This window comes from Protopterus annectens, chromosome 9.part0, assembly GCF_019279795.1.
Source record: "Protopterus annectens isolate FY-2018-M chromosome 9.part0, PAN1.0, whole genome shotgun sequence".
Taxonomy (NCBI): domain Eukaryota; kingdom Metazoa; phylum Chordata; order Ceratodontiformes; family Protopteridae; genus Protopterus; species Protopterus annectens.
The window spans coordinates 688182043-688207824 of NC_056743.1; the positions used below are offsets into that span (position 1 = coordinate 688182043).

The following is a 25782-nucleotide window of genomic DNA, read 5'->3' on the forward strand; positions in this document are numbered from 1 at the left end:
GTTTCAGTAACATAAACAGAATTCACATAAATGCATGCTCAATGTTTGGCAAGCATAATGTCAGTAGGAAAAAATTAAAGTGCGTTGTTAACACTGTTTACTGTCAGATTTAAAATAATCTATCCCCGTTACCACTTTTCCGGAACTGAAACTGAGGTGGGGAATAACAGTGCATTCCAGAATTGCTGCCGGTTACAGCCTTTCACTTGGAAATTAACCGACTATTATCCATTTCACACTGATTAACACATTAGCTTGTGTCAACAAGCTTTGTAATGTCCACCTGAAGAATTCGATCATAAGATATCAGGCTTCTTGATTCACTGACAGCACTCTTGTAAATTTGAAGGGAATTTGCACTGATGGTAGGGTCTGAATTTCTTGACAGGAGATGTTCGCCTCCAGGCCCTTCTGATGCTGTTGCTCCATATGCATCCGGTACTTAGGAAGCTGTGTCTGAGCTGCTGTAGTCTGCACCACCACCTCCTTTGGGTAGGTCTCTGTATTGTCACACACCTGATAGAAAACAATTGTCAGTAACAGGAAGAGAGCTCTCTTTGCCATGTCTTTCTGCTCAGCGGGTAGGTACTTCTTCACCTGTGGTTAATAAACAAAAATAGAGTTGTAATAACTTTTCAGTTCTGAGAAAGGTACTTACTGTTTTTACATGATTGGAGAACATGCATTCACCAAGGACCTTACTAACAAAATACCCAAGCGCACATAATTTTACAGTGTACTTTATGTATTCTGGTTTAAGAAGGTCAGCTGCTTTGAAGTAAATGGGAATTCCTACAGCACAGTTCTCTGAAGAACCTATCCAACAAGCCTTGTTTGTCTGTCACATAAGATAACTGCTGGCTTTTGAAGCCAGTGCGTAAAGCTGGAGCCGGCTTAGACAAACTCCTAACTGCAGGTGCATATAAAACTTTACACAGAAATAAGCAGTGACAACACATACCTCTCAATCTCTTAGGTCAAGAAATCTGGAGAAAGCCATACATAAAAGTGGGACAGTGGACAAAAAATACGTACAATTTTTAAATAATGCTCACACAAACTTAGAAAGTTGACAGAATAACAGGTTTTGCACGAATGGTGTGAATTCTGAAACTCAAATGTCTGTCATTACTTCCTAACTTCAACTATTAATGATTTTACTAATTTGCCAGAAAACCACAATATTTATGAAAATGGACCCAAAATATGAAATCTGGACATTCTGCGAAAATCTGTACAGCTGAGAGGTATGCGGAGCTATAGCTCCACTTCCAGATATGTTAAAAAATAAAGGTAGCTATCACAAAATAAAAAATAAAGATAAAAAAATAAAGGTAACTATGCGTATTTAAAATGTAAGCAAATATTTGTTCATGCAAGTTGGCCCAACTCACATACAAGCGTCTAACTAAACCCATGGCTCCTTCATTTCAGAAATGATCCCATACCATTTACCCACAGTGTGAACCAGTCACCCAGACTATTGCTCGAACCCCTAAACTCATTATTTGTTACGAATCACAGCTAGCTGTAAAGGAAGCCAACGAACTTTCCACCAATGTTTTCGCAGTGTTGCAGCAATACTTACTCTACGTGGGTAAAGTACCCTTCGCACTCGCTTCCTGGGATGCTGGCTTTTATGTCTGTGTGAAGATAGTGGTGCAGGTGCCCGGCTACGAGTGTTGCTATCTGGGATGTGTTCAAACGTGAAGACATTTGTCACGGAAGTATCTGGCTGAGACACGCGGCTACAGTGCCTCTGAAGTGCGGGGCGAGGTGTGGAGGAGCAGCACATTACAACGTCTTGTGGGACACCTTATCACCTACTACTTTACAACTTTCGTTGAAATAACTACCGTTATGGCACTACCGTTTATATACAGTCTAAAAGTCAGCTCGACGAGAAATCAGGCCCGCTCCCTGTTCTGATTGGTGGAGGCACAGTAGGGCGGAGATTGCATTGGAAATTCCAACCGGATGAAGGCTGATCTTATAGGCAAAGTCTGAGCTGGCAGTTCACTGTTACAGTGTTGCGGTTTTCTTGCTAGCATTTCACTATAAACAAGTCTGACAAAATAGGAGATCAATTTACTCCATCAGCAGGTAGTATTGTTTAATAATCGTGTGTAGAATTTTAAAATATATCAACTAATCTTTCTTTACACGATAATGAACTTTCTTGAGTATTAGAAGTTAGAACGATCTTTTAGTAGAGTTTATTTTTTTGCAGCATGATCAGTTTCTGATATCCCTAGAGTTACTACCTGCTCCTCTTTACCAGGTCCTGCGGGGGCGATGACTAAAAATGGCAAATGTCATGAGATTTTTAGGAGAAAAAACAATTCCTAAGTTTTCTTCAACAGTTGCAGAAAACAGTTATTTTGTATCTGGAACACCTAAATGTTTTATGAAATAGCATAATCAAGTCATATTGTACAAGAATTAGGCGTTATTTGGACAAAAAAGTGCAGTTCTACACTTTGCACTGGTCGTGGCTATATTTTGTATTGCAAAATCTCACATTCCTACAAAAATTGTCCTACTTTGGTCATCTGAAAAGGTGGCAACCCTAAATATCTTTTTAGAGATATACAGACGCAGTGGTGCAGCAGTACTGCCAATCATTAGATTAGCGGACCGGCTGTGGCGACCCCCGAAAGACAAACAACATGCATGAAAATAAACTGTTTCACCCATGTAAATGTGTGTTTTATTTAACTTATTCCCGAATCGTAGTGGTAAATATATTGCATGTTACTTTTGAAGAACACTGAGAACTGTGTGTGTGAGTGGTATCCTTTGTGTTTTCAGTATTATGAGATTCAGTATTTTGAGTTTTCAGTATTTTGAACTTTCAAGATTTTGTTTTCAGGATTTTAGGTTTCAGGATTTTGTAGCGCTCCCAAATATATATATATATATATATATATATACATATATATACATATATATATATATATATACATATATATATATATATATATACATATATATACATATATATATATATATACATATATATATATATATATATATATATATATATATATACATATATATATATATACATATATATATATATATATATATATATATATATATATATATATATATATATATATATATATATATATATATATGTGTGTGTGTGTGTGTGTGTCTGGGGGCGTAGCTATAGAGTTTGTCCCTCCTCGGGGCTGTCTTTGAGTTTGCTGTCCCTCCCCCCTCACAAAATCATGGTCAAATGGGCCCCCCATACACAGCCCCCCAGCCATTCCAGTGTCCCATTACTGGCTAGCTCTCCTCATTTGCCATAAACACTGTAATACACATACTGCTTTATGCTTTACTTCTACATTGATTTAAATTTAAAACTTCTATGTTAAATTTTATAGCACAAACACTGATAGACATCTGCCAAACAATGCAATACAGTCTCACAATGAAAACAAACAGCATTAAAACGTCTCCATCCTTGAAACTCACATTCATTAGAACAGCATTGAAACCCACATTCAAAGAAAATGCATCTGGCCAGTGGTGCATAAAGTTTACCTTTGGGCTGTTTGCAAATCATAGGCCCCTTGCACACATATTTAGGAACATGCAAACACACGTTCTTTGATTCACCTTCCTAATTGTATTAAATTATATTCCTTGTATAATACAGCCCACTTGTTAGAGCATGCTTTAAATTTATTGTTTTGAACATTTTTCCAGTAAAGTATGAACCAATAATGACAAAACTGCCCAGTTCAGAACATTTCCGACATAAAAGTGTACTCAAACGTCTGTCATTACAATCCACCAATATCAGTAAATATGCACAATCTCTGCAGAAATAAAAGTCATCTAAATAATTCCACATTAAAGAGATCTGTAACTAGTGAAGAGGTTGCTGCCAGCAAACAACTTTATATTTAATTGCTTCATCTACAAATAAATTACCTGTTGCCCTTGAAGAATGAATTTGCCTATGTGACATTAAAAAATGATAAGCTAGTAATATTGCAATAGGAAATGAATGGCAAACTGATAACAGGTTCATAGTTACTAAGTATCTTCTCCAAAGGAGGACATTCTTAGGACTGCAGCAGCAGCTCCCTTCAAAGTACAACACAGAACAGTATCAGGAATCCATCTACATACTGTGGGAGTGTACTGTTTTACCCTCATCCATGACCCTGGCGACATTCTGGAATCATCATCATCATAATCACCATTATCATCCATGTCATATTTCCCATTTGCTCCAACGGGTTGGATGTCAAATCAACTGTTGCCACCACTTTGGATTCAGCGCTACTCTTCTAACTTCTCCACCAGTCATGCTTGACTGTCAAAAGTCTTCTCTCATGTAATCCATCCATCTCTTTGCTGGATGTCCTTTTTTTCTTCTCATCTTTTTCCTATTGCTCCCAAATCTTCTTCACCAAATCATATTCTGTTTTCCTGCATATGTGCCAGGACCACCATAACATGTTCACTTTGACCTTCTGTGCAGCTGGAGCTACTCTATTCTGCTCTTAAGTCATTATTTCTTCATTTGCCCCATAGTGTGCATCCTGCTACCCATCTCAGGCACTTCATCTCCATCATCTTTAGCTTTCTCAACTGCTCTGCCTTCACTGCCAAGGTTTCTGGACCATACAGTGGTATTGCTCTCACCACTGTTTTGTACATATTATTTTTCAGCTTCTTCGGCATTCTTTTTGTCACACACTCCCACAACACTCTGTGCCAGTTGAATGTTCTAGTTTTGGTCTTCTCGTTTACACTTCCCTTCTCCTCGACCACCATTCCCAGATACTTATAACCTGTTCCACTGCTTTTCCTGAAATCTCAGTTTTCAGCTTCTTCTAATTTCCACCATTTGCTGGCATGACAACTATCTTGTCTCAACTCACTTTCACCTTATGTGCCTTCAGTTTCTCATTCTATTCCATTCCCCTTGTGCCCTAAAGCACCTTCTGTTGACATCAGGACTTTCTTCATGTGGCATTAGTGCTGCTGATATCCTCTGGTTTCGCAGATACCTACAAATAAAAAAAAACAATAGACTGGGAACACAACTGCACTTTATCTAAAACTACAAAACTGTAATCAACCAAAGTACTAGGCCTTCTTCTGTTTATTTATCAGCAATGTGTATAATTCATGTAAATAAGCCAAATCACCTCAATACACATATTTGCCTGTGCTGTGGCTCTGATCTGAAACCACTTAAAATGATACACAGAAAGCCTTCAACAACCTTCATGACTGACCCATTAAATCAGGACTGCTGTAATACCCAACTGAGACCAAAACAATGGCATCCTCACACCTACTGTTGTTAGTAGTCAACAGCAACCACTTATAGAAGCCCCAAAGAAACCACAATGTGGCTTGTATCCATCAGGTCAGTACCCTCCTTCCTATCCTTCAAAACCATTTTGAAAGACTTTCTAGCCAAAAGCTGGCTCTGTTCTTGCTCAACACCAGGATAAACTATATCCCTAAATGCAAACAAGTACCTATCCATACCTTACGTCTCCTTATGCTCCCTTCTTCACTCACTTCCTTACTTCTATCAATTTCTGTTCCCTGGCTTTCTATGTAAATATACCATAAGCCTGCCTTTCTCTCACTTCATATTGACATTTCTGTTTATATTATACTGTTGCCTTTAATTTCTTTATTAACTGGCTAAAATTTCTCTGAATATTAAATTGTTGCAATATAACTTGTATTTTTTCTTAACCAATGTTTGCACATTAAGTCTGATTTTGTTAATTGTTTAAACTGTAGGCTTTTTTTGTATGATTTTTAAAGATTGTAAAATTATTGTTCTTAAAAACTTTTTGTAATACTTTAAAGTTTTTCCTCCCATGGTCTCCATTGAAAATGGGTAAGGACTTTCTCAGTATTCAGATATCAGTAAATAAATAAATGCTGAGTATAGGTATTTTAGAGATGCAGGTGTGCCACTTAGTGCTAGGATAATTGAAGTCCCCTAGCAAGAATGTATTTGGTTTGCTATTTAATGGCTCAGTGATGTTTAATTTATTCTCCATTATCTTTGGGAGACATTGCTGGGGATCTGTAGTTAGTGATAAAGTAATACCTGGATTTCTTAAGGGTGATTTGCATCTCCAGGAGCTTGACATTAGGGTTGTGGGTTCATTTGATATGAGGATATGGTGATTCTAACAAATACTGATACTCTCCCAAAATTACCCAGGGGTCTGAATGCATGATAGGTACTAACTCCTGCTATAAGGGGAGTGCCGTCATTGCAGTGAAAGTATGTCTCATTGATTCCTATCACTAAGTAGTGTCACCATGATGCTGCTCGAATTTGAGTTTAAGTTTGTTATATAGGAATATCCAGTAAGGGGACACTGTCTAAAAAGGCACTACAGAGGCAGCAAAGGCTTTAGCCAGTGTGCATAAGCCCTCATATGAGAGGTGTAAGCTGTCCTTGGCAAAACAGGAGGACTTATCTACCATCTCATCCAAGACTGATACATACTGGACCCCCTTAGAATGACACCGATTATGTAGCCAATTGTTAATGCCAGTGAAGGTGAGATACTACTCAAGAAAAATGTCTTTCTTTCCTCTAACACATGCATAGTAAGCTCTACCATGTCTCTCTGCATGTCCTTATGAGTGGAGTGCCTCCGGTAATTTGTCCCACATCAACCACCATGAGGTTGTTGTCATATTTGTCTGGCATAAGGGTCCTTACTGCTCTTGCAACATTACAGATCCTGGCACCAGAAAAGCAGCTTAGTCATAACCTTTTTTTCTAGTCTGGTGAGTGTGGAGTATGTAAGCCTTAGAGTCACCTAGGACTGCAACATTTCCTTGTGTTGAAGCAGATTTAGTGGTCCTTATGGGTTTTAGACTGCCCTCCTGATGACATTTGAGTGAGCTGTGTGAAGTGGTAGTTTGTGAGAGTGGAAAAGGAATAGATGTTGCCTTGTGTGGAGGCTGGGAAAATTTAGATTGTATTCTAGGAGGTTTTGCCAATTTTTCTGTACAGCCTCAGCATCCGTTATGGGCCCAGTAGTGTGCTGTAACTGATGTGGTGTTGTGGAGGTACTATGGTTACTGAAAGTAGACTGATGTAAGATGGTAGCAGCAGCGAACATTTGGTAAGAATAAGGCAGTTGCTACAGTGTCTTAGAACACTTATTGCAGTCAGACTGGCCGCAGATTGGGTAAGAGCCAGACTGCTAAGCTGTGTTCCCAGAGGGTGGAGGACTAGAGTTTGCATAGTACATTGGAGGGAGACTGCTATAGTGGACCATAAAATGTATGGATGAAATATTTAGGGTGATACTCTGAAGTTAGCTTTGAGGGTAGGTAATCTGTCAGTACTTTCTGAAACGACAGAAGTTGCCTACAGGTATTCCTGGCTATTACTGGTGCTGGTCTCTGCACTGCTTCACATACTAGGGAACAACACCTCATTACTCCTTCTGTTACCTGAAGCAGAACAATAGCAGTAATATCAGGATACTGGGGAACAGCACCTCATTACTTCTTCTCTTACCTGAAGCAGAATAATAGCACTAATCTCAGGATACTAGGGAACAACACCTCATTACTCCTTCTGTTACCTGAATCAGAACAATAGCATTAATCTCAGGATACTAGGGTACAATACCTCATTACTCCTTCTCTTACCTGAAGCAGAATAATAACACTAATCTCAGGATACTAGGGAACAACACCTCATTACTCCTTCTGTTACCTGAATCAGAACAATAGCATTAATCTCAGGATACTAGGGTACAATACCTCATTACTCCTTCTCTTACCTGAAGCAGAACAATAGCAGTAATCTCAGGATACTGGGGAACAGCACCTCATTACTCCTTCTCTTACCTGAAGCAGAATAATAGCACTAATCTCAGGATACTAGGGAACAACACCTCATTACTCCTTCTGTTACCTGAATCAGAACAATAGCATTAATCTCAGGATACTAGGGAACAATACCTCATTACTCCTTCTCTTACCTGAAGCAGAACAATAGCATTAATCTCAGGATACTAGGGAACAATACCTCATTACTCCTTCTGTTACCTGAAACAGAACAATAGCACTAATCTCAGGATACTAGGAAACAACACCTCATTACTCCTTCTGTTACCTGAAGCAGAACAATAGCATTAATCTCAGGATACTAGGGAACAATACCTCATTACTCCTTCTCTTACCTGAAGCAGAACAATAGCGCTAATCTCAGGATACTAAGGAACAATACCCCATTACTCCTCCTGTTACCTGAAGCAGAACAATAGCATTAATCTCAGGATACTAGGGAACAATACCTCATTACTCCTCCTGTTACCTGAAGCAGAACAATAGCACTAATCTCAGGATATTAGGGCACAATACCCCATTACTCCTCCTGTTACCTGAAGCAGAACAATAGCATTAATCTCAGGATACTAGGGAACAACACCTCATTACTCCTTCTGTTACCTGAAGCAGAACAATAGCACTAATCTCAGGATACTAGGGAACAACACCTTATTACTCCTCCTGTTACCTGAAGCAGAACAATAGCACTAATCTCAGGTTGGTCCTGAGAAGTTGGTCACTGTCTCATTGTTGATCATCCCTCTTGTCCCAAGTTTTGTGAGGGTCTATAGGCTTGTTGTAGCTCATTCAGCAGCTCAGCACAAGAGCGAGACAAACTTGCACAACAATTCAGAATTAAAACTTGTATGAAACTAAAGATAATTGAAGCTAGCACTGTGAAATGGAAGGTTAAAGTCCTGACTACAGCTCAGACACCCTTGGTTTTAGTTAGTGGTGTGGGTGTCTGAGATGCTGTCGGGGGGAATGGTTGTGCCCATCCTGGGGGGATGGAGGCACATGTGTTTAGGGCACACTGTTAATGTTTGACGTACTTGGTGTAGACCAGGGTACACAACTGTGAGGTGTTACCTGGAGTGGGCGAGGCATCTTGCTGACTTTAGCCTGTTACGTAAGTGAGGGGGTGGTTTAGCACTGACACCCATTGCATGCTCTATACTTGAAGTGGTACTGGGCTTGCATGGGGTGTGGAAAAATAGGAAAAAAAAACACTCCCCAGTAGTATTATGATGCTGCCCCAGGCTTCTATATCTCCTCACCAACCCCAGACAAACGGTGAGTGTAGCTACGAGAGGTTAATGTGGGTCTGATAGTGGATGAAAAATGAAACTTGAGGCAGCTGATGGTCACCTGTGGGGATTCAAAAAGGAGTAAAAAAAATGAAATAGGGATCCTTGAATCACTTGAAGCAGAAAAAAGCACTTCGCTTATTCTAGCCGACAAAATGTTGTACACTTCCGGGTACACTGCTGTGGCACTTATGATCAAGAGTTACCTGTCAACAAGTGAGGCCTAGTCTTTCGGCTGACATCTACTTAGCATGTATAGGATCTATAACAAACACAAGGATGCCATATTCATAAACAACTTGATGATTATTTAATAGGCCCACAACATTTAACACTCTACCTGCTAAAATCAGATCTCTTGAATCCACTCACTATGTCAGGATGTATGTAATTGATTATTGCACCTTTCACAGGGTGCACTACTGTAGAGTTGCTTAAACTACAAAATGAAGTCACCACCAAGGACTCACCCTATCCTTGCTTCCTCTTGTCTTAATTTTCAGTTACCACATTTCTCTGCCCCAGAACTCTATGACTAGTGTACCTCTTTTTCCTAGGACTCCACTAACCAGTGTACCCCATAACCATTTGTTTGTATAACTTTGTTATGTCTTTATAACAAGTTTTATCTCTGTCTTGACTGAATTGAGTGTGATTTCTTCACTTCTCACTTTCATGTTTCTGATGTTACATTTACCAAGGGAAATATTTAATGTTTAAATTACAATATGTCTCTTATCTGACATACATGTGACACTCTGATGATACTGCTACCTCATTCCCACCACTTTTTCTGCTTGACCCTTGACCTTGCCATCTTATCTCTAAATCTCACCATTTACTTAACCTCTTCCTTCAAACTATTTTCCTTCTTTAAACTCCAGAAGAGTCTTCCATTTCGTCATCCCTTCTCTAACTGCTTGACAATCAACTCCTATCCTTTATTTATTTTATTTCCATATTTACAGTATAACTGCATTCTGCTTCATCTTGGCACATTGTGTACTCTGAGCTTTCTCAAAGGGATTCTTGCCTCTTACCTGCTTACTTGAAGCTCCACCTTTTCTCACCTATACCCAGAGTAGCTGCTCATTTTCTTGTAGGACGGTATAACTCCTTTACTCAACACCACTTTTCAATACATGCCCATGATATAAATAAATTCCACCTTCTTAGATATGTCTGCCAGTTGTAACCTACAGAAGATAACAAGTTTTATTAATTTAATTTTATTTTCATTTGTTAACTGAGGTAGAACACTGATGTATGTGGACCATTTCAAGCTCTGTCGGGGAGTGCAAGAAGAAAAACCATGATACAATATGGAAATCAGTAAGAGAATTTCAAATAAAATTATCATGACATGTATGTCATTATGTGATATATCAGATTGTTTACAGTGCTGAATACAGAAACGTTTACAAAAGTGAGCTTATGAGAGGAAGAATACATTATTTACAAAATGTACACTAAACTACACAAAAGGAGCACAAGCAAAGAACAAAAAGTGGTGGTGGTGGTGGTTGGGGGGACTAGAGGAAGCAGGAAATGGTAAGGGAAGTATGTGGAAACTGATGGAGTAGGAAGTTAAGGCATGTAGGTAGAGAGAAGAAATGTAGGGGGGGGTAAATAGTTAAGGGTGTTTAGCTGTTAGTGGATGTGCTGGCTGGACTAATGTGAGGAACGGTTAGAGGAAATGGTTGTTTTGAAATTCCTGTTAATGCCAAGTTATTCAGATTCTTCTTATCACATTATGGAACTGTATCCAATTTCCAACTTTAGCACTTTTACCCCAGACTGAAACTTCGGATAACTTATTTGGTGTCCTATACTTTCTTACAGAATTAATACCAAATTGTTTTGAGTCAACATAACTTGCCTATGTTTTCTGTGAACGTGTCATGCATGTATGCCTACCATGCAAACTGAGCACACATGACTTCATTCTCTGTGCTTTAGAGTGTTAGTGGTCCTTACAACATTTATGTTTGTATTATAAGCTACATTTGTAGGCAGAGGGCAGCTATATAGCTTGTTACTTTATAGTGACCAATTCTAATTGTACTGCCCATGCTACTGCTCCTGTATTGAGACTTGTTGTGTTTTTCGGCTTTTCCCGGTTAGGGGGTCGCCACAGCGGAACTCCGGTCTGCTAATGATTGGCAGTAGATTTTTATGTGCCGAGTTGCCGGCCCTGACGTACAACCTTCAACGAAGGTACTCACATTCATGCATGTCTCCACACAGAAGATGCTCTAGCTAAGAATCGAACAGGACAATGTCTTACTATGAGGCAATAACGCTACCGCAGCATCCTGTATTGAGACTATACTTTGATAATGTCATAACAAATTGGAATTAACCAGCATTGATCATAATCAGCTCTTCTGTACTGCACTTTATTAATGTAGCGCCATTTTCTTCATCATAATAATTGTATTTTGAACATTTTCTGCAAATCTGCCCTGTAAAGATATGTTGGTATAGTGAGACTAATCGTGTAAACAAACAGTATGTAAATAAATACATCTGGAAATGATCTAACAGCAGTTGTCACCTTCTGACAAAGCTCAGTGGTTGTACTTAATGAATGCTGCCATTTTACTTCTGCATAATTACATAGTTATTACTTACCACATACAGAGTGCTGCAGCTGGAATAATCCTTATTAAAATATTTGTTCTCTCATGAGGTATGGTTTTATCTGATAAGAGACATTCTGCAATTTAAATGATGAAATATTTCTCTTGCTGAAGGCAAAGAGAGAACGGCAGTTAGAAAAGTGAGGAAGTGAACTGAAGAAATTTTAGTCCTTTAGTCAAGAATAGACAGAATTATTTTATAAATATGTGACTAATCAAAGTGAGAGAAGGGGATAATGAAACTCCGTACAATAAATGAGATTATGGGTTGAAAAGAATGGCGAAAAAGTAGAGCTGATAAATGAATACTTAGCACTCATAAGAGAAGTGAAGAGCCCACATCAGGTGCTTCTCCCCAAACACCTTTCTGTGGTTGTGAATGCCCTGGTCTCTTTCCACTTGGACTACTGTAATTTCTTGTACACAGGGTTTCCTGTCTCAGAACTCAAATAATAACTGGTACACATCTCTGCAGATTATTTACTTACAGGTGCTCTTAGGTACTTTCGTATCACTCTTGTTCTGAGGACTGTACTGAGACTACTAGTTAATTCCCATATAGCTTTTAAAATTCTGGTGTTAGTGTATCTTGTTCTACATGATTTGAGACCCCTTCATCTGAAGGGGACCCTGCCCCCTTACAGCTTAGTTAGACCCCTACATTCCTCCCTACAACGTCTCTTTGAAGTACCAAAGATGTTGCTGGAAATATACACTGTTTGCTCCTTTTCTTACCAGACACCAAATCTCCTTCATCCAAGATTTATGGAATTCCATCATGCTGGTCATCTTTAAAAGGTTCTTCAAGATTTACTTTCATACTCTCACATTTGACCAGTTGTGAATGCTACTGTCTCTATATTTTAACATCATTTACCAATTTGTTATTCCCACCAAGCTTTGTTTGTTGTGTGCTTTGTCTCTATCTGGGTTTACTTACAGGACTTGGGACAGAATACTCAAAGTTGAATTTGCATTTGAATCTATGCTATTTTTTTATTTCCTTTGAATTTTACTTGCATAATAACCTCAAGTACGGAAATGGAAACAGATGAAGTCCTCGATATAAAATATGTTACTGTGGCACATATTATCTCACATGCAAATGAGCTCCTGAAAAATACCAGTTCTACGGTAATGCAGATTACCTCAGAAATATGGAAATATCATAATAAGGAAATGCAGTCTTGATATTTTTATGAAGTAATGTAAGCTGAGCATTGCCTAAATACACTTTTTGATGATGCATAGCAGGAGGCAACATGTGCTCTTCAAGTTATGCCACAAAAGAGCTCTAGATCATCTCTGCATTCAGTTATATTGTAACAGCAACCACTGAGACAGGTCTGGGAGATGCAGTCATTACAGAATGAAGAAAAAAAAAAAAGTAAAAACCGAAAAACTAGCAGCCTTAAAAAACTTCGTTGATGAGCTCAGTAACAATAATTTCCAAAAATCACGAAACCTAGGTAGTGTTCCAAAGCATCAAGTCTTTATTCGTCACAGACAGGCGATCCTCAGTAACAAAAATTCAGAAATATTTTACAATGTTAAACAAATCAGCTTTTATATGCTTAGAAGCAGGTGTGTAAAATACATGTATTGTTTAATTTTAAACCAGCCTGTTCCAGGCAAACAATATAAATAGGGCTGTAAAAAGAGCATTTTAGAACAGCAAATACCCACCCCCACACACCACTACTGATTAGATCAAACTAATTTCTAGTTAAGTAAAACATTACTTATCTATTTGCAATCCACATTCCAAAATCAGGTATTAAGAAAAGCATAACATACATATAAAAATAATTACAACTAAAATCATTTTTGTATATGGACCACTGATGGGGTTTGGAAATCTAATGGAGAGTCTTCTCAGAACTTTAGTCAGATATTCTGACTCTTCTCCAAGATTTCAATATTCATACAGCAGTCACTGAGTTGTTATTATCACCTCTACAGACACAAAACGCATCCTATTTACTTACTGTCTTAATTCTTAGCTGATAAATACACCTGGATTTTTTGCCATGGTCGTGGGGAATTAATGTGTTTAGTTCTACTGGTAGATGCTTCTGTACTTCATACAGACTTTTTGTTATTATTATTTTCCTTCTTTGTATGCCTTCTATTTGTCTGCCAAATCAAGTTCTTAGGCAGTGGATTGCTGCATTTCCAAAAATAAACCGTGTTTTTCTTCAGCATTCTGGCACTCATGACCTAGGCTGCAGACATGTATGTGGAAATGCACAATACCCTCCCATATTTAGGTGGTGGTGGGTGGCAGAGAGGGGATGAGAAAAAGTCATCTTTGTGATGCCAGAGAATCATGTGGCCTGAGTTGTGTAACTATTTCAACATGATTTTTTCCCGTCTGTCATATCCTGTTGTAGCTGAGTACATCAGAATACTTTAACCAAAGGCTTTAAGCCCACATAAAAAAGGATAGCACTTGCATTTAAAACAGAAACATAAAATGTGAAACTTTAACATCCCCTAAGCAAAATCGAAATGATTAGTCTATATGAATGAGTTTCCTTCCACTTGCACGCATTTGTATAGATTGACGATAACTGTTTCTATTTGTAAAATAAGTCATCAAATAATATCTTATAAATAAATGACACTGAACTGCAAAGCATTCTTGAAAGCAAGTAGGAAACAATTATGGTAGTGTGGTTTAAAGAACTGTGCTGATAAATGGAAGAGGTAAAGGTTTGATTCTCATAGCATCTCTTGTATACTATGTGATTCTGAATGACCTATGCAAACATTTCTAACGCAAGTAGGAAACGACTATATCACTCTGGTTTAAGGCACTGTGCCAATAACTGAGAGTTGAGGGTTTGAATCTTGTAGACTATATGGAGTAGTCTGTTATTCTGAATAGCTAGACTTCCCCTGGAAGAACTATTTCTTATATTGTGTTTTTCGCTTTAAACAATTTTCTGTTATATACTGCATCAGTTTAAATAATTCTGGGTTATATACTACATAGGTTTGAGTGTATGTATTTGATGAAGAATTCTCAGATCTCTTTCACATTCTGTTCATAGGTTCATAGGAAATACTAGGCTATTGTCCTGGAGGCCCTTATTAGCCTAGCCAAGAATTTCACCCATATTCCCACAAGGTCAGCACTTGTTTCCCCTGTCCAGCAGGGACACAGGTGGGATCCCAGGGGTGTATTTTTTGTTTCCCATCCAGTCATCCAGGTTTCTCTTAAAGAGGGCTGGTGAGGTACTATGCTTGACATGGAGATGCAGTCCATTCCACAAATGCGGGAGTCTTTGGTACACAAATCTATCCCGCAACAAGTTCTATTAATGTCACAGACCAGGTTGAGACCTTGTGTGGGCTGGTCTTGTGTGTGGGTTGCACGAATGGATTTTGACTTACGGATATGCAGCAACTCCATCAAGGCTGGGGCTGAGATGGCCTTGTATGCCAGGCAGAGGTCACCTCTGAGCAGCTTGTACAAGACTGAGTAGTGGGACAGGGCTTTTAGCCTGTCTGTATAGGAATTTGAGACCCTGGATTTTTCTGGTCAGGAACCTCTGTGGTCTCTCCAGCTACTGCATGTGTTTGATAAGGTACATGCCGAAGGGGGCACTGTACTCGATAATGGGTCTGGTAAGGGAGGAGTACAGGAATACTATAACTTCCCTGTTTCTGGATGAAATACCTTTACTTATGAGGTGAGCCATGTAGAAAGCCTTCCGTACAATGGAGGCAATGTGGTGACGAAAAGTTAGGTTGCTATCAACCTGGGTGTCCAAGTCCTTCACAACTGATTGCATGATTAGTACATTCTTATTAATGTGATAATTGTTGAGGATGCCATTTTTCCCAAAGTGGATAATGATGCATTTCTTGGCATTCAGTTTGAGGCCATACTTCTGGCACCAGTCATTAGTTTGGGTAAGGCCCTCTCAGAGGATGTTCACATCACTAGTGGAATTTAAGACGGTGCCTAGCTTGCAGTCATCTGCAAACTTGGTCAGCCACAGACCACTGGTTTTGGCTTGCACCTCAGAAAAGTATATCCCAAACAGTAGAGGTCCCAAGACCGATCTTTGGGGTCCGTTGCTCATTACGTGTTTACTACTAGAGGTGGCTTCCCCTGTTTTGACTGAGTGGGTTCCATCAGTGAGCCAGTCAGTTACCCATCTGGTAACATACAGGTTGATGCCTAGCTAGGAGAGTTTATCTATTATGCCCAAGTGGGGAATAGTGTGGAAGGCATTAGCTAGGTCAAGGTAGGTTGTGTGCACCATCTTCCCCTCCTTCATAACTTTGGTGGCAGTTTCAAAGATGTCTGCCAAGTTTGACAGGTATGATCTCCTTGTGGGGTCAAGCATTTGGAGGTTGCTGATGTTCTTGTTTATAAGGTCCATGACAGTGCCATGGCCTTGCAGATCAGGCTAGCTAGGCTGATGGGCCTGTAATTACCTGGGTTGGTGGATGCTCCACCTTTGTGCAGGGTGATGATAGTGGCTGTCCTCCATTAGGCTGGGATGAAGCTCATGCTTTCGTTGAATAGGGTGCCTATTGGTGCTGAGAGCTCATGCCTGAGTCTTAACTTTTTATGATCGAGTATATACTTTGTCACTGACTTGACGAAACAAACCATAGAAATATTTTTATCAGAATTCACTTTAGGCTGTCTGGAACATACTGATACTCTGGTAGTACACACATGATGTTATTCTCCTCTAGCACCTTTTTTTTTAAATCATCAGCCTTTGACATGTCTGGCTTGCACAGAAAATAACCACCTTTATCTTGGCTACAATAATGCTGACTAACTGACAACAGAATTTTCTTACCAGTAAATTTCATGCCAGTAATATCTCTGTCATTATCAGAGCCATATCATGGTCAAGTGGGGCCCTAGGCAGGGTAATGGATCAGGGTTCCCCCACAGCAGGCCACACCCTTTCACAGCACCCCCCAGCCAATACAGTGTTCCATTACTTAGTTATTTTCCCCCAGCTACCATAACACTGTTCGAACCTGTCAGTGTGTATATTATTTTCCTCTTTACTTCTACAGTGATTAGAGATATTTAAACATTTTATTTCAAATTTTATAGCACAAACTCTAATAGTCATTTGTTAAACAAAACAAAACAATACAGTTTCACACTGAAAACAGACTTAGCATAAAAAGCAAGCTTCTCTGCCCTTGAAACTCACATTCATTGAAACAGCACTGAAACCCATATTCAAAAAAAATACATCTGGCCAGTGGCTGTTTTCAAACTATGAGCCCCTTGCACACATTTTTAGGACCATGCATACATGCATGTGTTCTTTGATGCACCATCCTAATTGTATTAAATTATATTCCTTGTATAATACGGCACCAGTTGATAGAGTGCATTTTAAATTTGTAGGATTGAACATTTTTACCAGTAAGCAATAAAACAAAATATATGAACCAATAAGGACAAAACTACCAATTACAGAACATTTCAATCACAAAAGGCCATTCAGACTTCTGTCATTACAATCTATCAACATCAGTCAATATACTCAATCTCTGCAGGAGTAAAAGTCATCTAAATAATTCCACATTGAAGACATCTATAACTAATGAAGAGGTTGCTGCTATCAAACAATGTTATATTTCAGTGTTTCATGTACAAATTAAGTGCTTGCTGCCCTTGAAGAATAAACCACCATTGTTATATTTAAAAAATATTAAGCTGATAATATTGAAATAGTGAATGGCTGTCAAACTGGCAATAGGTTCATAGTTAATAGCCATCTCATCCAAAGGAGGACATACTCAGGAGTGCAGTACCTCCACCCCCCCTTAAAAGAGGCACTGCAATATTAGCAGTCCATGTACATGGTGTAGGAGTAGAACTCACAGCCCTTGGCACCAAAGGCAAGTATGCTACCTGTTGTGCTAACAACACTGCTTTTAAAACCGATTACTGATGATGGCCATTTGCTAAACAAAACAGTTACACATTGAAAACAGACACCATGAGCAACAGTAAACTTCTGTTCCCTTAAAAGTCAACATTCCTTGAAAATGCACAGAAGATAAAATTCCTTGAAAATGCAGAGAAGCTCAACATTCCCTGAAAATGCAGAGAGGCTCAACATTCCATGAAAATGCAGAGAGGCTCAATGTTCCTTAATAATGATAGTTTAGCTTTTGGTGTAGCGGAATTCAGGCTTTAGGGTTCTGTACTGAAGATACAGGGTTTGAGCTTGAATGAGTTAACCAACCTGTCATCTGTAAATGTGGCATTTCACACACACACACACACACACACACACACACACACACACACACACACACACACACACACACACACATCCTTCTCTGCTAACTTTCTATTTCAGGAATGAACAACCTTCTGTTCCCCACATTCATCCAGAACAATGGGAGCCACAATACATTACTAAATCCAAAACTTGTGCTCTGTTTCAGTTTAAATGTACGAGTGTACTAAAGCTACACATACAGGCACTACTAAGAAAGTGCTCTGTGTATATCTTTAAAGAAGAAATGTAACACATGCAGACTATGTTCTTAAAGAAGAAATGTAAGTTTCTGTGGCAGCCATCTGGCTAGTGTGCCTCCCAAGCCAATGGACCCTAAGCAACTGCATAGGTTGCCTAGTGCTGGATCAGGCTGTCCACATCATAAAAAAATAACTTTAAGAAATACTGCTGATCACCTTATTGATTTTCTTGGCCATTAACATCTGTACTATAATTAGTGACATTCTGTCTGTGTATCTGAAGGGTTGCAACTATTCTTACATTATCTGAATTGTCTGAGTTTAGGCCTCCTTAGCAGACTATATTGTTGGCGTCATCTCACAGACCAATTAAAGGTCTATAGCACTATAAATAATTTGCTATTATTTGTATTCATGAACTTAATGGTGTTACAGTAGAATGATCGTTTAGTTTTCCTAAGTACTGCTTTCGTTAAACTCCCTGAATATGTTAAAGTTGGATCTTATATTGAGAAGGTTCAGTGTAATAGTACTCAGTAAAATCTGTGCTTCTTTACCACCTGAGCTGTATTAGTACAGATATTTTGTCAGTACAAGTTTCTTCCCTCCAAAAGGCTAATAGTGACCCCTCCCAACAAAAGAGCTGATGCAGAGAGCATGAGGTTACCTTTTCCTGTTTATGAATAAATATGCCTTTGGTAAACAATATCAAAAGAATACTTTTTATACTTTACTGAGGGTCTTTTTTGTCTAGGACCTGACAATAATACAGCAAACTGTGAACATTTTTTAAAGTTTAATAAAGAAAACGGGCATAAAAGCATAAATTAATTACCACTACAAATTACTGAAATAAGGAGGAAGGTGTTAGAAAGTATTATAAATACTAAGAAGTTTGGACATCTAAAGACTCTTCCAAATAAAATGGAGGATTAGAAAATAATTAAAAAAAATCAGCTAACCATCCTGAGAAAAAGGCAGCCCTAGTGAAACAGAAAAAAAAAGTTTGGCTATGTACTGAGTTTAGAGGAAGAAAGGTTTTCTACTTTAATGGCTCACTGTTCAGCACTTAAGTTGCTATTGAAACTGCCAAGACAAGGCTCACATATTCTGGCCCATCCAATATTAAAGATAAAGGCCATACTTGAGTCAGTCCTGAAACCAGCTGGTAAGATCATCAGGTACAGGAAGTCTAGCAGGAAGATGTGTATTAGCAGCAGCTCTTACAGTGTCACATAATGCTACAGTGGCAAAGGGGGGTCACCCATAAGGCTGACATCAATCCATTCTACTTCACATTGTTTACATTATCAAGCTTCTGTTGTAAATTACTTGTCAAAGATTACTTCACGATAATCCATGAACTCACTATCTTGTAGTAGCAACTGAAGTTTTGTTCTCAGGTAAACCATTGATGGTTTATTTTTAAAAAGTGACGTGGAAACCTTTAACTATATCTAAAAAGGTAAGAGTGGAAGGGGAAAAGAAAAAAACGATTCTTAAAATGAGGGCATTCTTGTCAGTCTGATGGCTTTTCTCCTGAAGAGATTATTTTTTGGGTGTACATTAGTTGCACATGGAATTAATTGGATGAAAGTCCAAGAATCTTTTTTCAAAGAGAAGGTCTGTAGAGATGATAGGCCTGAAGCAAGTTGCATTTGTGTTTATCCAGTGTTCAGCTGGTTAGCCTGTATGTCAGCTGTGATAGCTCAGTACAATGAGAAATCATTGACTTATGCTGTACTCGAACCTCCTGTGGTCAACTCTAGCACTGTTGTGGCAATCTTCTGCAGTCACACTTATATGACAGTTGAGCCAGTAAATATAATTAAGTGGGTGTGAGGAGGCAAATCTACCTATGTAAAATAGATCATTTTCATACTGTGCAGTTGTAAAGCATGCAGCATATGATGGGTACACTATGAGATTTTTATGGTTGTGAACATAATATTTCTGTAGCTTGCTAGCAGCATGCAGTAAGGTGGTTTGCCTGTGAATACTACAAATGTCTCTTGTGAATGGAAGGAAAGCTCAGTATTTGATGAAAACAATGCATCCCTGATTAGACAGAAAATTAAAGTAAAGGACTTCAGAATTCATGTTACTTCTGGTACTCTTCTTATACAAACAAGGCCTATTTTGATGGTCAAGGAAGCAAAGCTCTGCTTTATTGCAGATTGGTGTAACATCTGCAATTTTTTGGATTTCATTAGAGTGCTTACTTTGTCCATATCTGGGTGTACCTTTTCCTATTTTTGGATGTTTTACATTTAGCTAGAGTTGTGTGCATACTCGGTGTGCATTAAAGCATTTTACCTTACTTTTTGATGGTTTGTGATGCAGGTGAAATATGATTTATTAAGGATGTTTTACAATGTTTATACTTTGATTTTGTTATGGTTGACTTGTGTAGACAGTGGCCAGGATTTAGAAATGGGCCAGCTACAATTGGTAAGGCTGCAGCAAAAAGGTCCCTTTAAAGTGATCATGGAAACCAGTGATTCAGAGATACATTAGGTGCCACAAGGAAAGACCTCATTATCATCTAATTTGCATTTCTCTGAATTGTTCTGTGATTTCCACAAGTGCTAGCAAGTACTTTGCTTTGGTGGGTTATTCATCATGTTGGTACAGGTGCCCTCTCATTGACTACCCCCCCATGCACACACATGCACACACACACACAAACATATCCTCATACCTCTCAACATCCCCTGCTGTTACTGAACATTCATGACTTTGCATCTCAAACTGAGCTGTCCCTTCTCCTAGACCATTACAGTCAGTCAGTAATGTTAAACATTAGAGTATCATACATAATAGTTTCCATTTGCTGCTTTTTGCTGCAAAATATGTTGTTTAATTAACTTTTTACGGGATTTCATGTAATAGTTAGAAAGTGACCCTGGTATCTAGTATCTTCCCTTAGTACAGACATTGCCAATTAGCTATTAGGAGTTGAGATGCATAGAATCCTTTCATTATGCACACGCGAGTGTACACACACAGACACACACACGCACACACGCACACACACACACGCACACACACACACACACACACACACACACACACACACACACACACACACACACACACACACACACACACACACACTGGTACATGAAGCACACACTCCTTTAACTGATAGCACTCACCTACATCCTCACTCATTCACCCATACATGACGCACAAACACCACTCCCACTATGACCACCAGAGAGATAGCCCACGGAGATGTTGCACCTTATCAAGGTAAAACACTGCAATAGGGCTGTCTCTGAATCAGAAACAGCTACAACCAGTAGTACAGAGGGCTTACCACTGGTGGTAACATTTCTGAGTCCCAAGGAATGTATGATCACACTCTTCAAATAAACCATATAGATAAACCCACACCACTTCAAACTTTTGAAAGTATAATACAAGGAAACTGACATCAGCCAGGCCCTCAGTCTTCTACACCTGAAAGGGTTAAAAGTCTGTACAGGGCCCCTGTATTTAGGTCTAATCTCTTCAATAAATAAAAGGGTGAATCAGCTACTAAATCTCTTTCAAAATATATTTTATGGCTTTACTTCCATTTGATAGGGAGTCTTGGCTCACAGACAGGTACGGGAAAAAAGTGTTTACATCCAGTAATTTAGCTATAATGTCACTGAATAACCTTATACACTTGGTAAACAATGAAAGCTCAATGTCATGTCTAATGTACAAATGCATACAAGCATTTTCAGAATGTAATAAATTAAAAAAAATGACCTCCACCTCAGATAAAATTGGGGTTGACATACTTGAATATGCCTGTGATGCAGCTGGTTGAATATGCCTGTTATGTTGCTGGTGCATTTTCAGCAACATCTACTTCTGGGGTAGTTTTAAGAACAGAGGCCTACCCTGAATATTTTGAAGCTGAGATCCTAAATGTCATTACATAAATTGATACTCTGGAAAACTAGTAGATGACATTTTGGGTGACTTGGAGAGAAAGGGAAGTAAACCAGTTCTGTGATTAAGCAGCTGTTCTGCACCTCCATCTCTCAGTTTGCTAAGAAATGTTCTACTGGCAAAAGACCCTATTTTCCTAAAAAATAAACAAATAAACAAACAAAAAAAAAACCGAAAAACAGAATTTTCTGGGACCTCTTCTGTTTGGCATCAACTTTTCTGAAGTAAAAGCCAATGCCAAAGGGGTCTAGCTGACTAAGTTTGCAGATGACTGCAAGCTAGGAGTAGTCATTGAATCCCTAAATGACTTAGCCATCCTGCAGCAAGGTCATTCTCAAATAAATAACCATCAGAAAGGTCCTGTATCATATATTATCTAGATATAGAACTCCCTTTATGACCCAAGAAAGCCATAATGCCGATCTACATGAATGAGAATCACTCAATATTAAACCCAATACCATTTTCCTAGGTGATCTAAACTATCCAGTTATAGACCGGAAAACCTAGGAAACCTACACCCCCACTAATGCACAAGTACAGAGACTCTTGGACTTTGTCAATACAGATGCCCTGGAACAATTAATCAGAGTACACACTAGGGGAAACAACATTTTGGATCTTGTCCTTACTAATATGAGGGCATCTTGTGCCATCCCTTGCATATCATCATCACTTGTTAGGTCTGACCATAAAGTAGTCTCCTTTGAAATAAAACTGAAATCAGAGATCTCTTCCACCCAAAGTACATTTAGAAATTTCTTTAAAACAAACTACCTACTCCTAAGTGATACATTGGCAAACTTCAGATCCCCACCAAACCCAGTTAACTCCATTGAATACACAGAAATGTACACCACTACACTATACTATCATGTAAACAGTACCCCATAGGAACAAGGGCAGGGCAAACTCCAGAAACAAACCCACATGGTGGAACCATAATATCAACAAACTTTATAATAAAAGGAAAGAATTGTGACCTAAAGTAAGTTGAGTAATTCCCATAATGTTAGAGGCCTTGTCACTGAAATGAATGAACAAACAACTCAGGAGCTTAATAAAATCCACCAAAACCAAGTTTGAGGCTAAAATAGCTACCCAAGCCAAAGACAATCACAAGGCATTTTTGAGTTATGTTCATAATCTCAAAAACACAATGCAGCAATGCAATGCAGCAATTTCTGGCACTGGGGTCTCATCAACAGCTTGAAATGCTATCCAAAATGTATGACTTACTGTCACAATGAATGAATCTCCCCAAAATAAGATGTAGTTGTGCCCACCCTTACTGATATGTGTTACCCCTAACCCTACCACTGCCCCCTAACCCTAACTCTATATATTATATTGATAAAAGTCTGCAAATTAATGTTTGATTCTTTTTGTTTTGTTTCACTGATTGCAAAAGGTGACTGTATGTTTTCATTTTGTGATTGGTTTATTTTTGGGTAGTTTTTGTTTCAGATAAGTATGCTGTTGACTTGCAGACATTGATATAATGCCAGCAAGTATTGATATAATTTGTATCAATGTTTCTGCATGTCACCACTTCACAATCCACACATTTATATATAAATATGAGTGCTACCTGAAATGGTGGTCTACTCAACAGGAAAATGATTGCTACTCCTATATTTGTATTAGATTATTTTCATTTTATTTTATTGTACTTCAGATGTTTGGATGCAGATGTTTTGTTTTTGTTAAATAATATTTTGTGAGTTGAAGTCAAAGTAATGTTGCACCTTATACTTAATATTACTCTTTCCAAAAGTTTTTGTGTTTCTCTAGACACACACACACACACACACACACACACACACACACACACACACACACACACACACACACACACACACTCACACACACCACCCATGACCTCAGAATAAGACCTGTATATAATACAGCAGCATATCAGCTACTGAACTAATATAGATGAATACATTTTTGAAAATAAACGTATAAATACATGACACAGTGTAGTATTCTGTTTAAAGGCAGATAAACATTTCGTGATATAGACTTTAGGACAATTTAAATGGTGACATATACTGTAATCCCCTCATTTAAAAGAAAATAAAAAAGTTTAGTCACACATTTCCATGACATAGTTCTGAAGTTGCTATGCTTACTATGGCATAACTATGTCACATTGTGCTGTAATGATGATTTGCGTGAGTGGTTTATGTGGCAGGAAAGGGTACAGTAAAAGCAAACTTGGTGTAGTATTGCACTATGAGTACAGCCCAGGCTGTACGCTGCTTCTGCAATGAGAAATTACAACTTCATCTGCTTATGTTGAGCTGGAAATGGATGAATGCCCAGAACAGAATGACACAGCGAAAAGCAACAAAATGCTGTGTCAGATTAACAGTCTCCTCATGATGTCTGGCTCGGCTCAGTCTCTGCAGACGCTGTTGCCAATTCCAAATCGCCTGAGATGCAGTGAACGTAATAACATGATTATATAATTGACCTCTCATTCCAGGCTGAATAGCTCATTCATAATTATGAAAGTGAAAATCCCAGACTGAAGAAAGGAGAGTAATTCTGTTAGGAGTCACAGGTCAGTCTTATGTATTAGGTGTTTCTGGTTTTGACTGAACTATTGTACTGAATTTTGCCTTTGATAATAAAAAAATAAAAAAAACTGTCATGGTAGGGTAGAAAATATATCTGCATGATGCATTTTGGCACTTTTGGCTTTTGGATCAAAGATTTAAGGATTGTATTGGCTTTCAGGTTATACTTGGGTAATTATATTTGTATAAGTATTATGAGAAAAGAAGTAGAGCTTTTAATGGCTCATTTGCTGGAGTGTGTAGACACCAGGGAAAATGTGAGACAGTATGTGTGTGTGTGTGTGTGTGTGTGTGTGTGTGTGTGTGTATGTATTAAGGGGTGATGTTTATTCTTTGAATATAAGACTGTACAGTATATTTTGTGCCCATAAGCACAGTTATATACTGCAAGGTATAAGCCGGCAGATAAAATGCAAACATACAAAGGTGGTGTCAGAAAACCCTTCATTTCTTAATTCTTCTTGACTATTGCAGATAGTCTCTCCAACATACACCACACAGTTGTCCCATATAATTGCTGCATGTTTTTTCCCCATTGATTCAAACAGCTCTGAAACCTGTCTGATGACTTTTACTATATCATTGCCTCAAGCAATAAACTCTAGAGTCCTAACATGCACTCTATCTTTATCTCTCCATGAAAAAATACTTCCTCATGTCTAATATGAGATTCCCCTGTCCCCATCTTTTCCATTGTCTGTCTTGTTTACGGTTTTCCCTCTTACTTTCCTGAAATGCGGTTTGTCCAAATTAAACCCTCCAGTCTCTTGTAATGCACACATCTACCATTTTATCTCTGTCTTTATGCAGCGGTACCTCCACGCCCTTAACACTTTGGTGGAACTCTGTTGCACTGTTTGTGTGTGGTCATTTCTGTTAACTTTCAGAACTGCATACGGTAGTGCAGGAGCAGCCTTGACAGTGCTCTGTATAATAGGAGGAGGGTCTCAACATCT

The 25782-nt window shown here is 38.6% G+C and overlaps 1 protein-coding gene across 1 annotated transcript; it reads right to left on the minus strand.

Moving 5' to 3' along the window:
* Positions 1-303: 303 nt before the first annotated feature.
* On the minus strand, positions 304-1885 carry LOC122810904 (radiation-inducible immediate-early gene IEX-1-like). Its single transcript, XM_044082446.1, has 2 exons — positions 1589-1885; positions 304-597 (listed from the first exon to the last, which is right to left on the minus strand). The coding sequence occupies exons 1-2, from the start codon at positions 1793-1795 to the stop codon at positions 307-309; spliced, it is 498 nt and encodes a 165-aa protein (XP_043938381.1). The 5' UTR covers positions 1796-1885; the 3' UTR covers positions 304-306.
* Positions 1886-25782: the final 23897 nt, after the last annotated feature.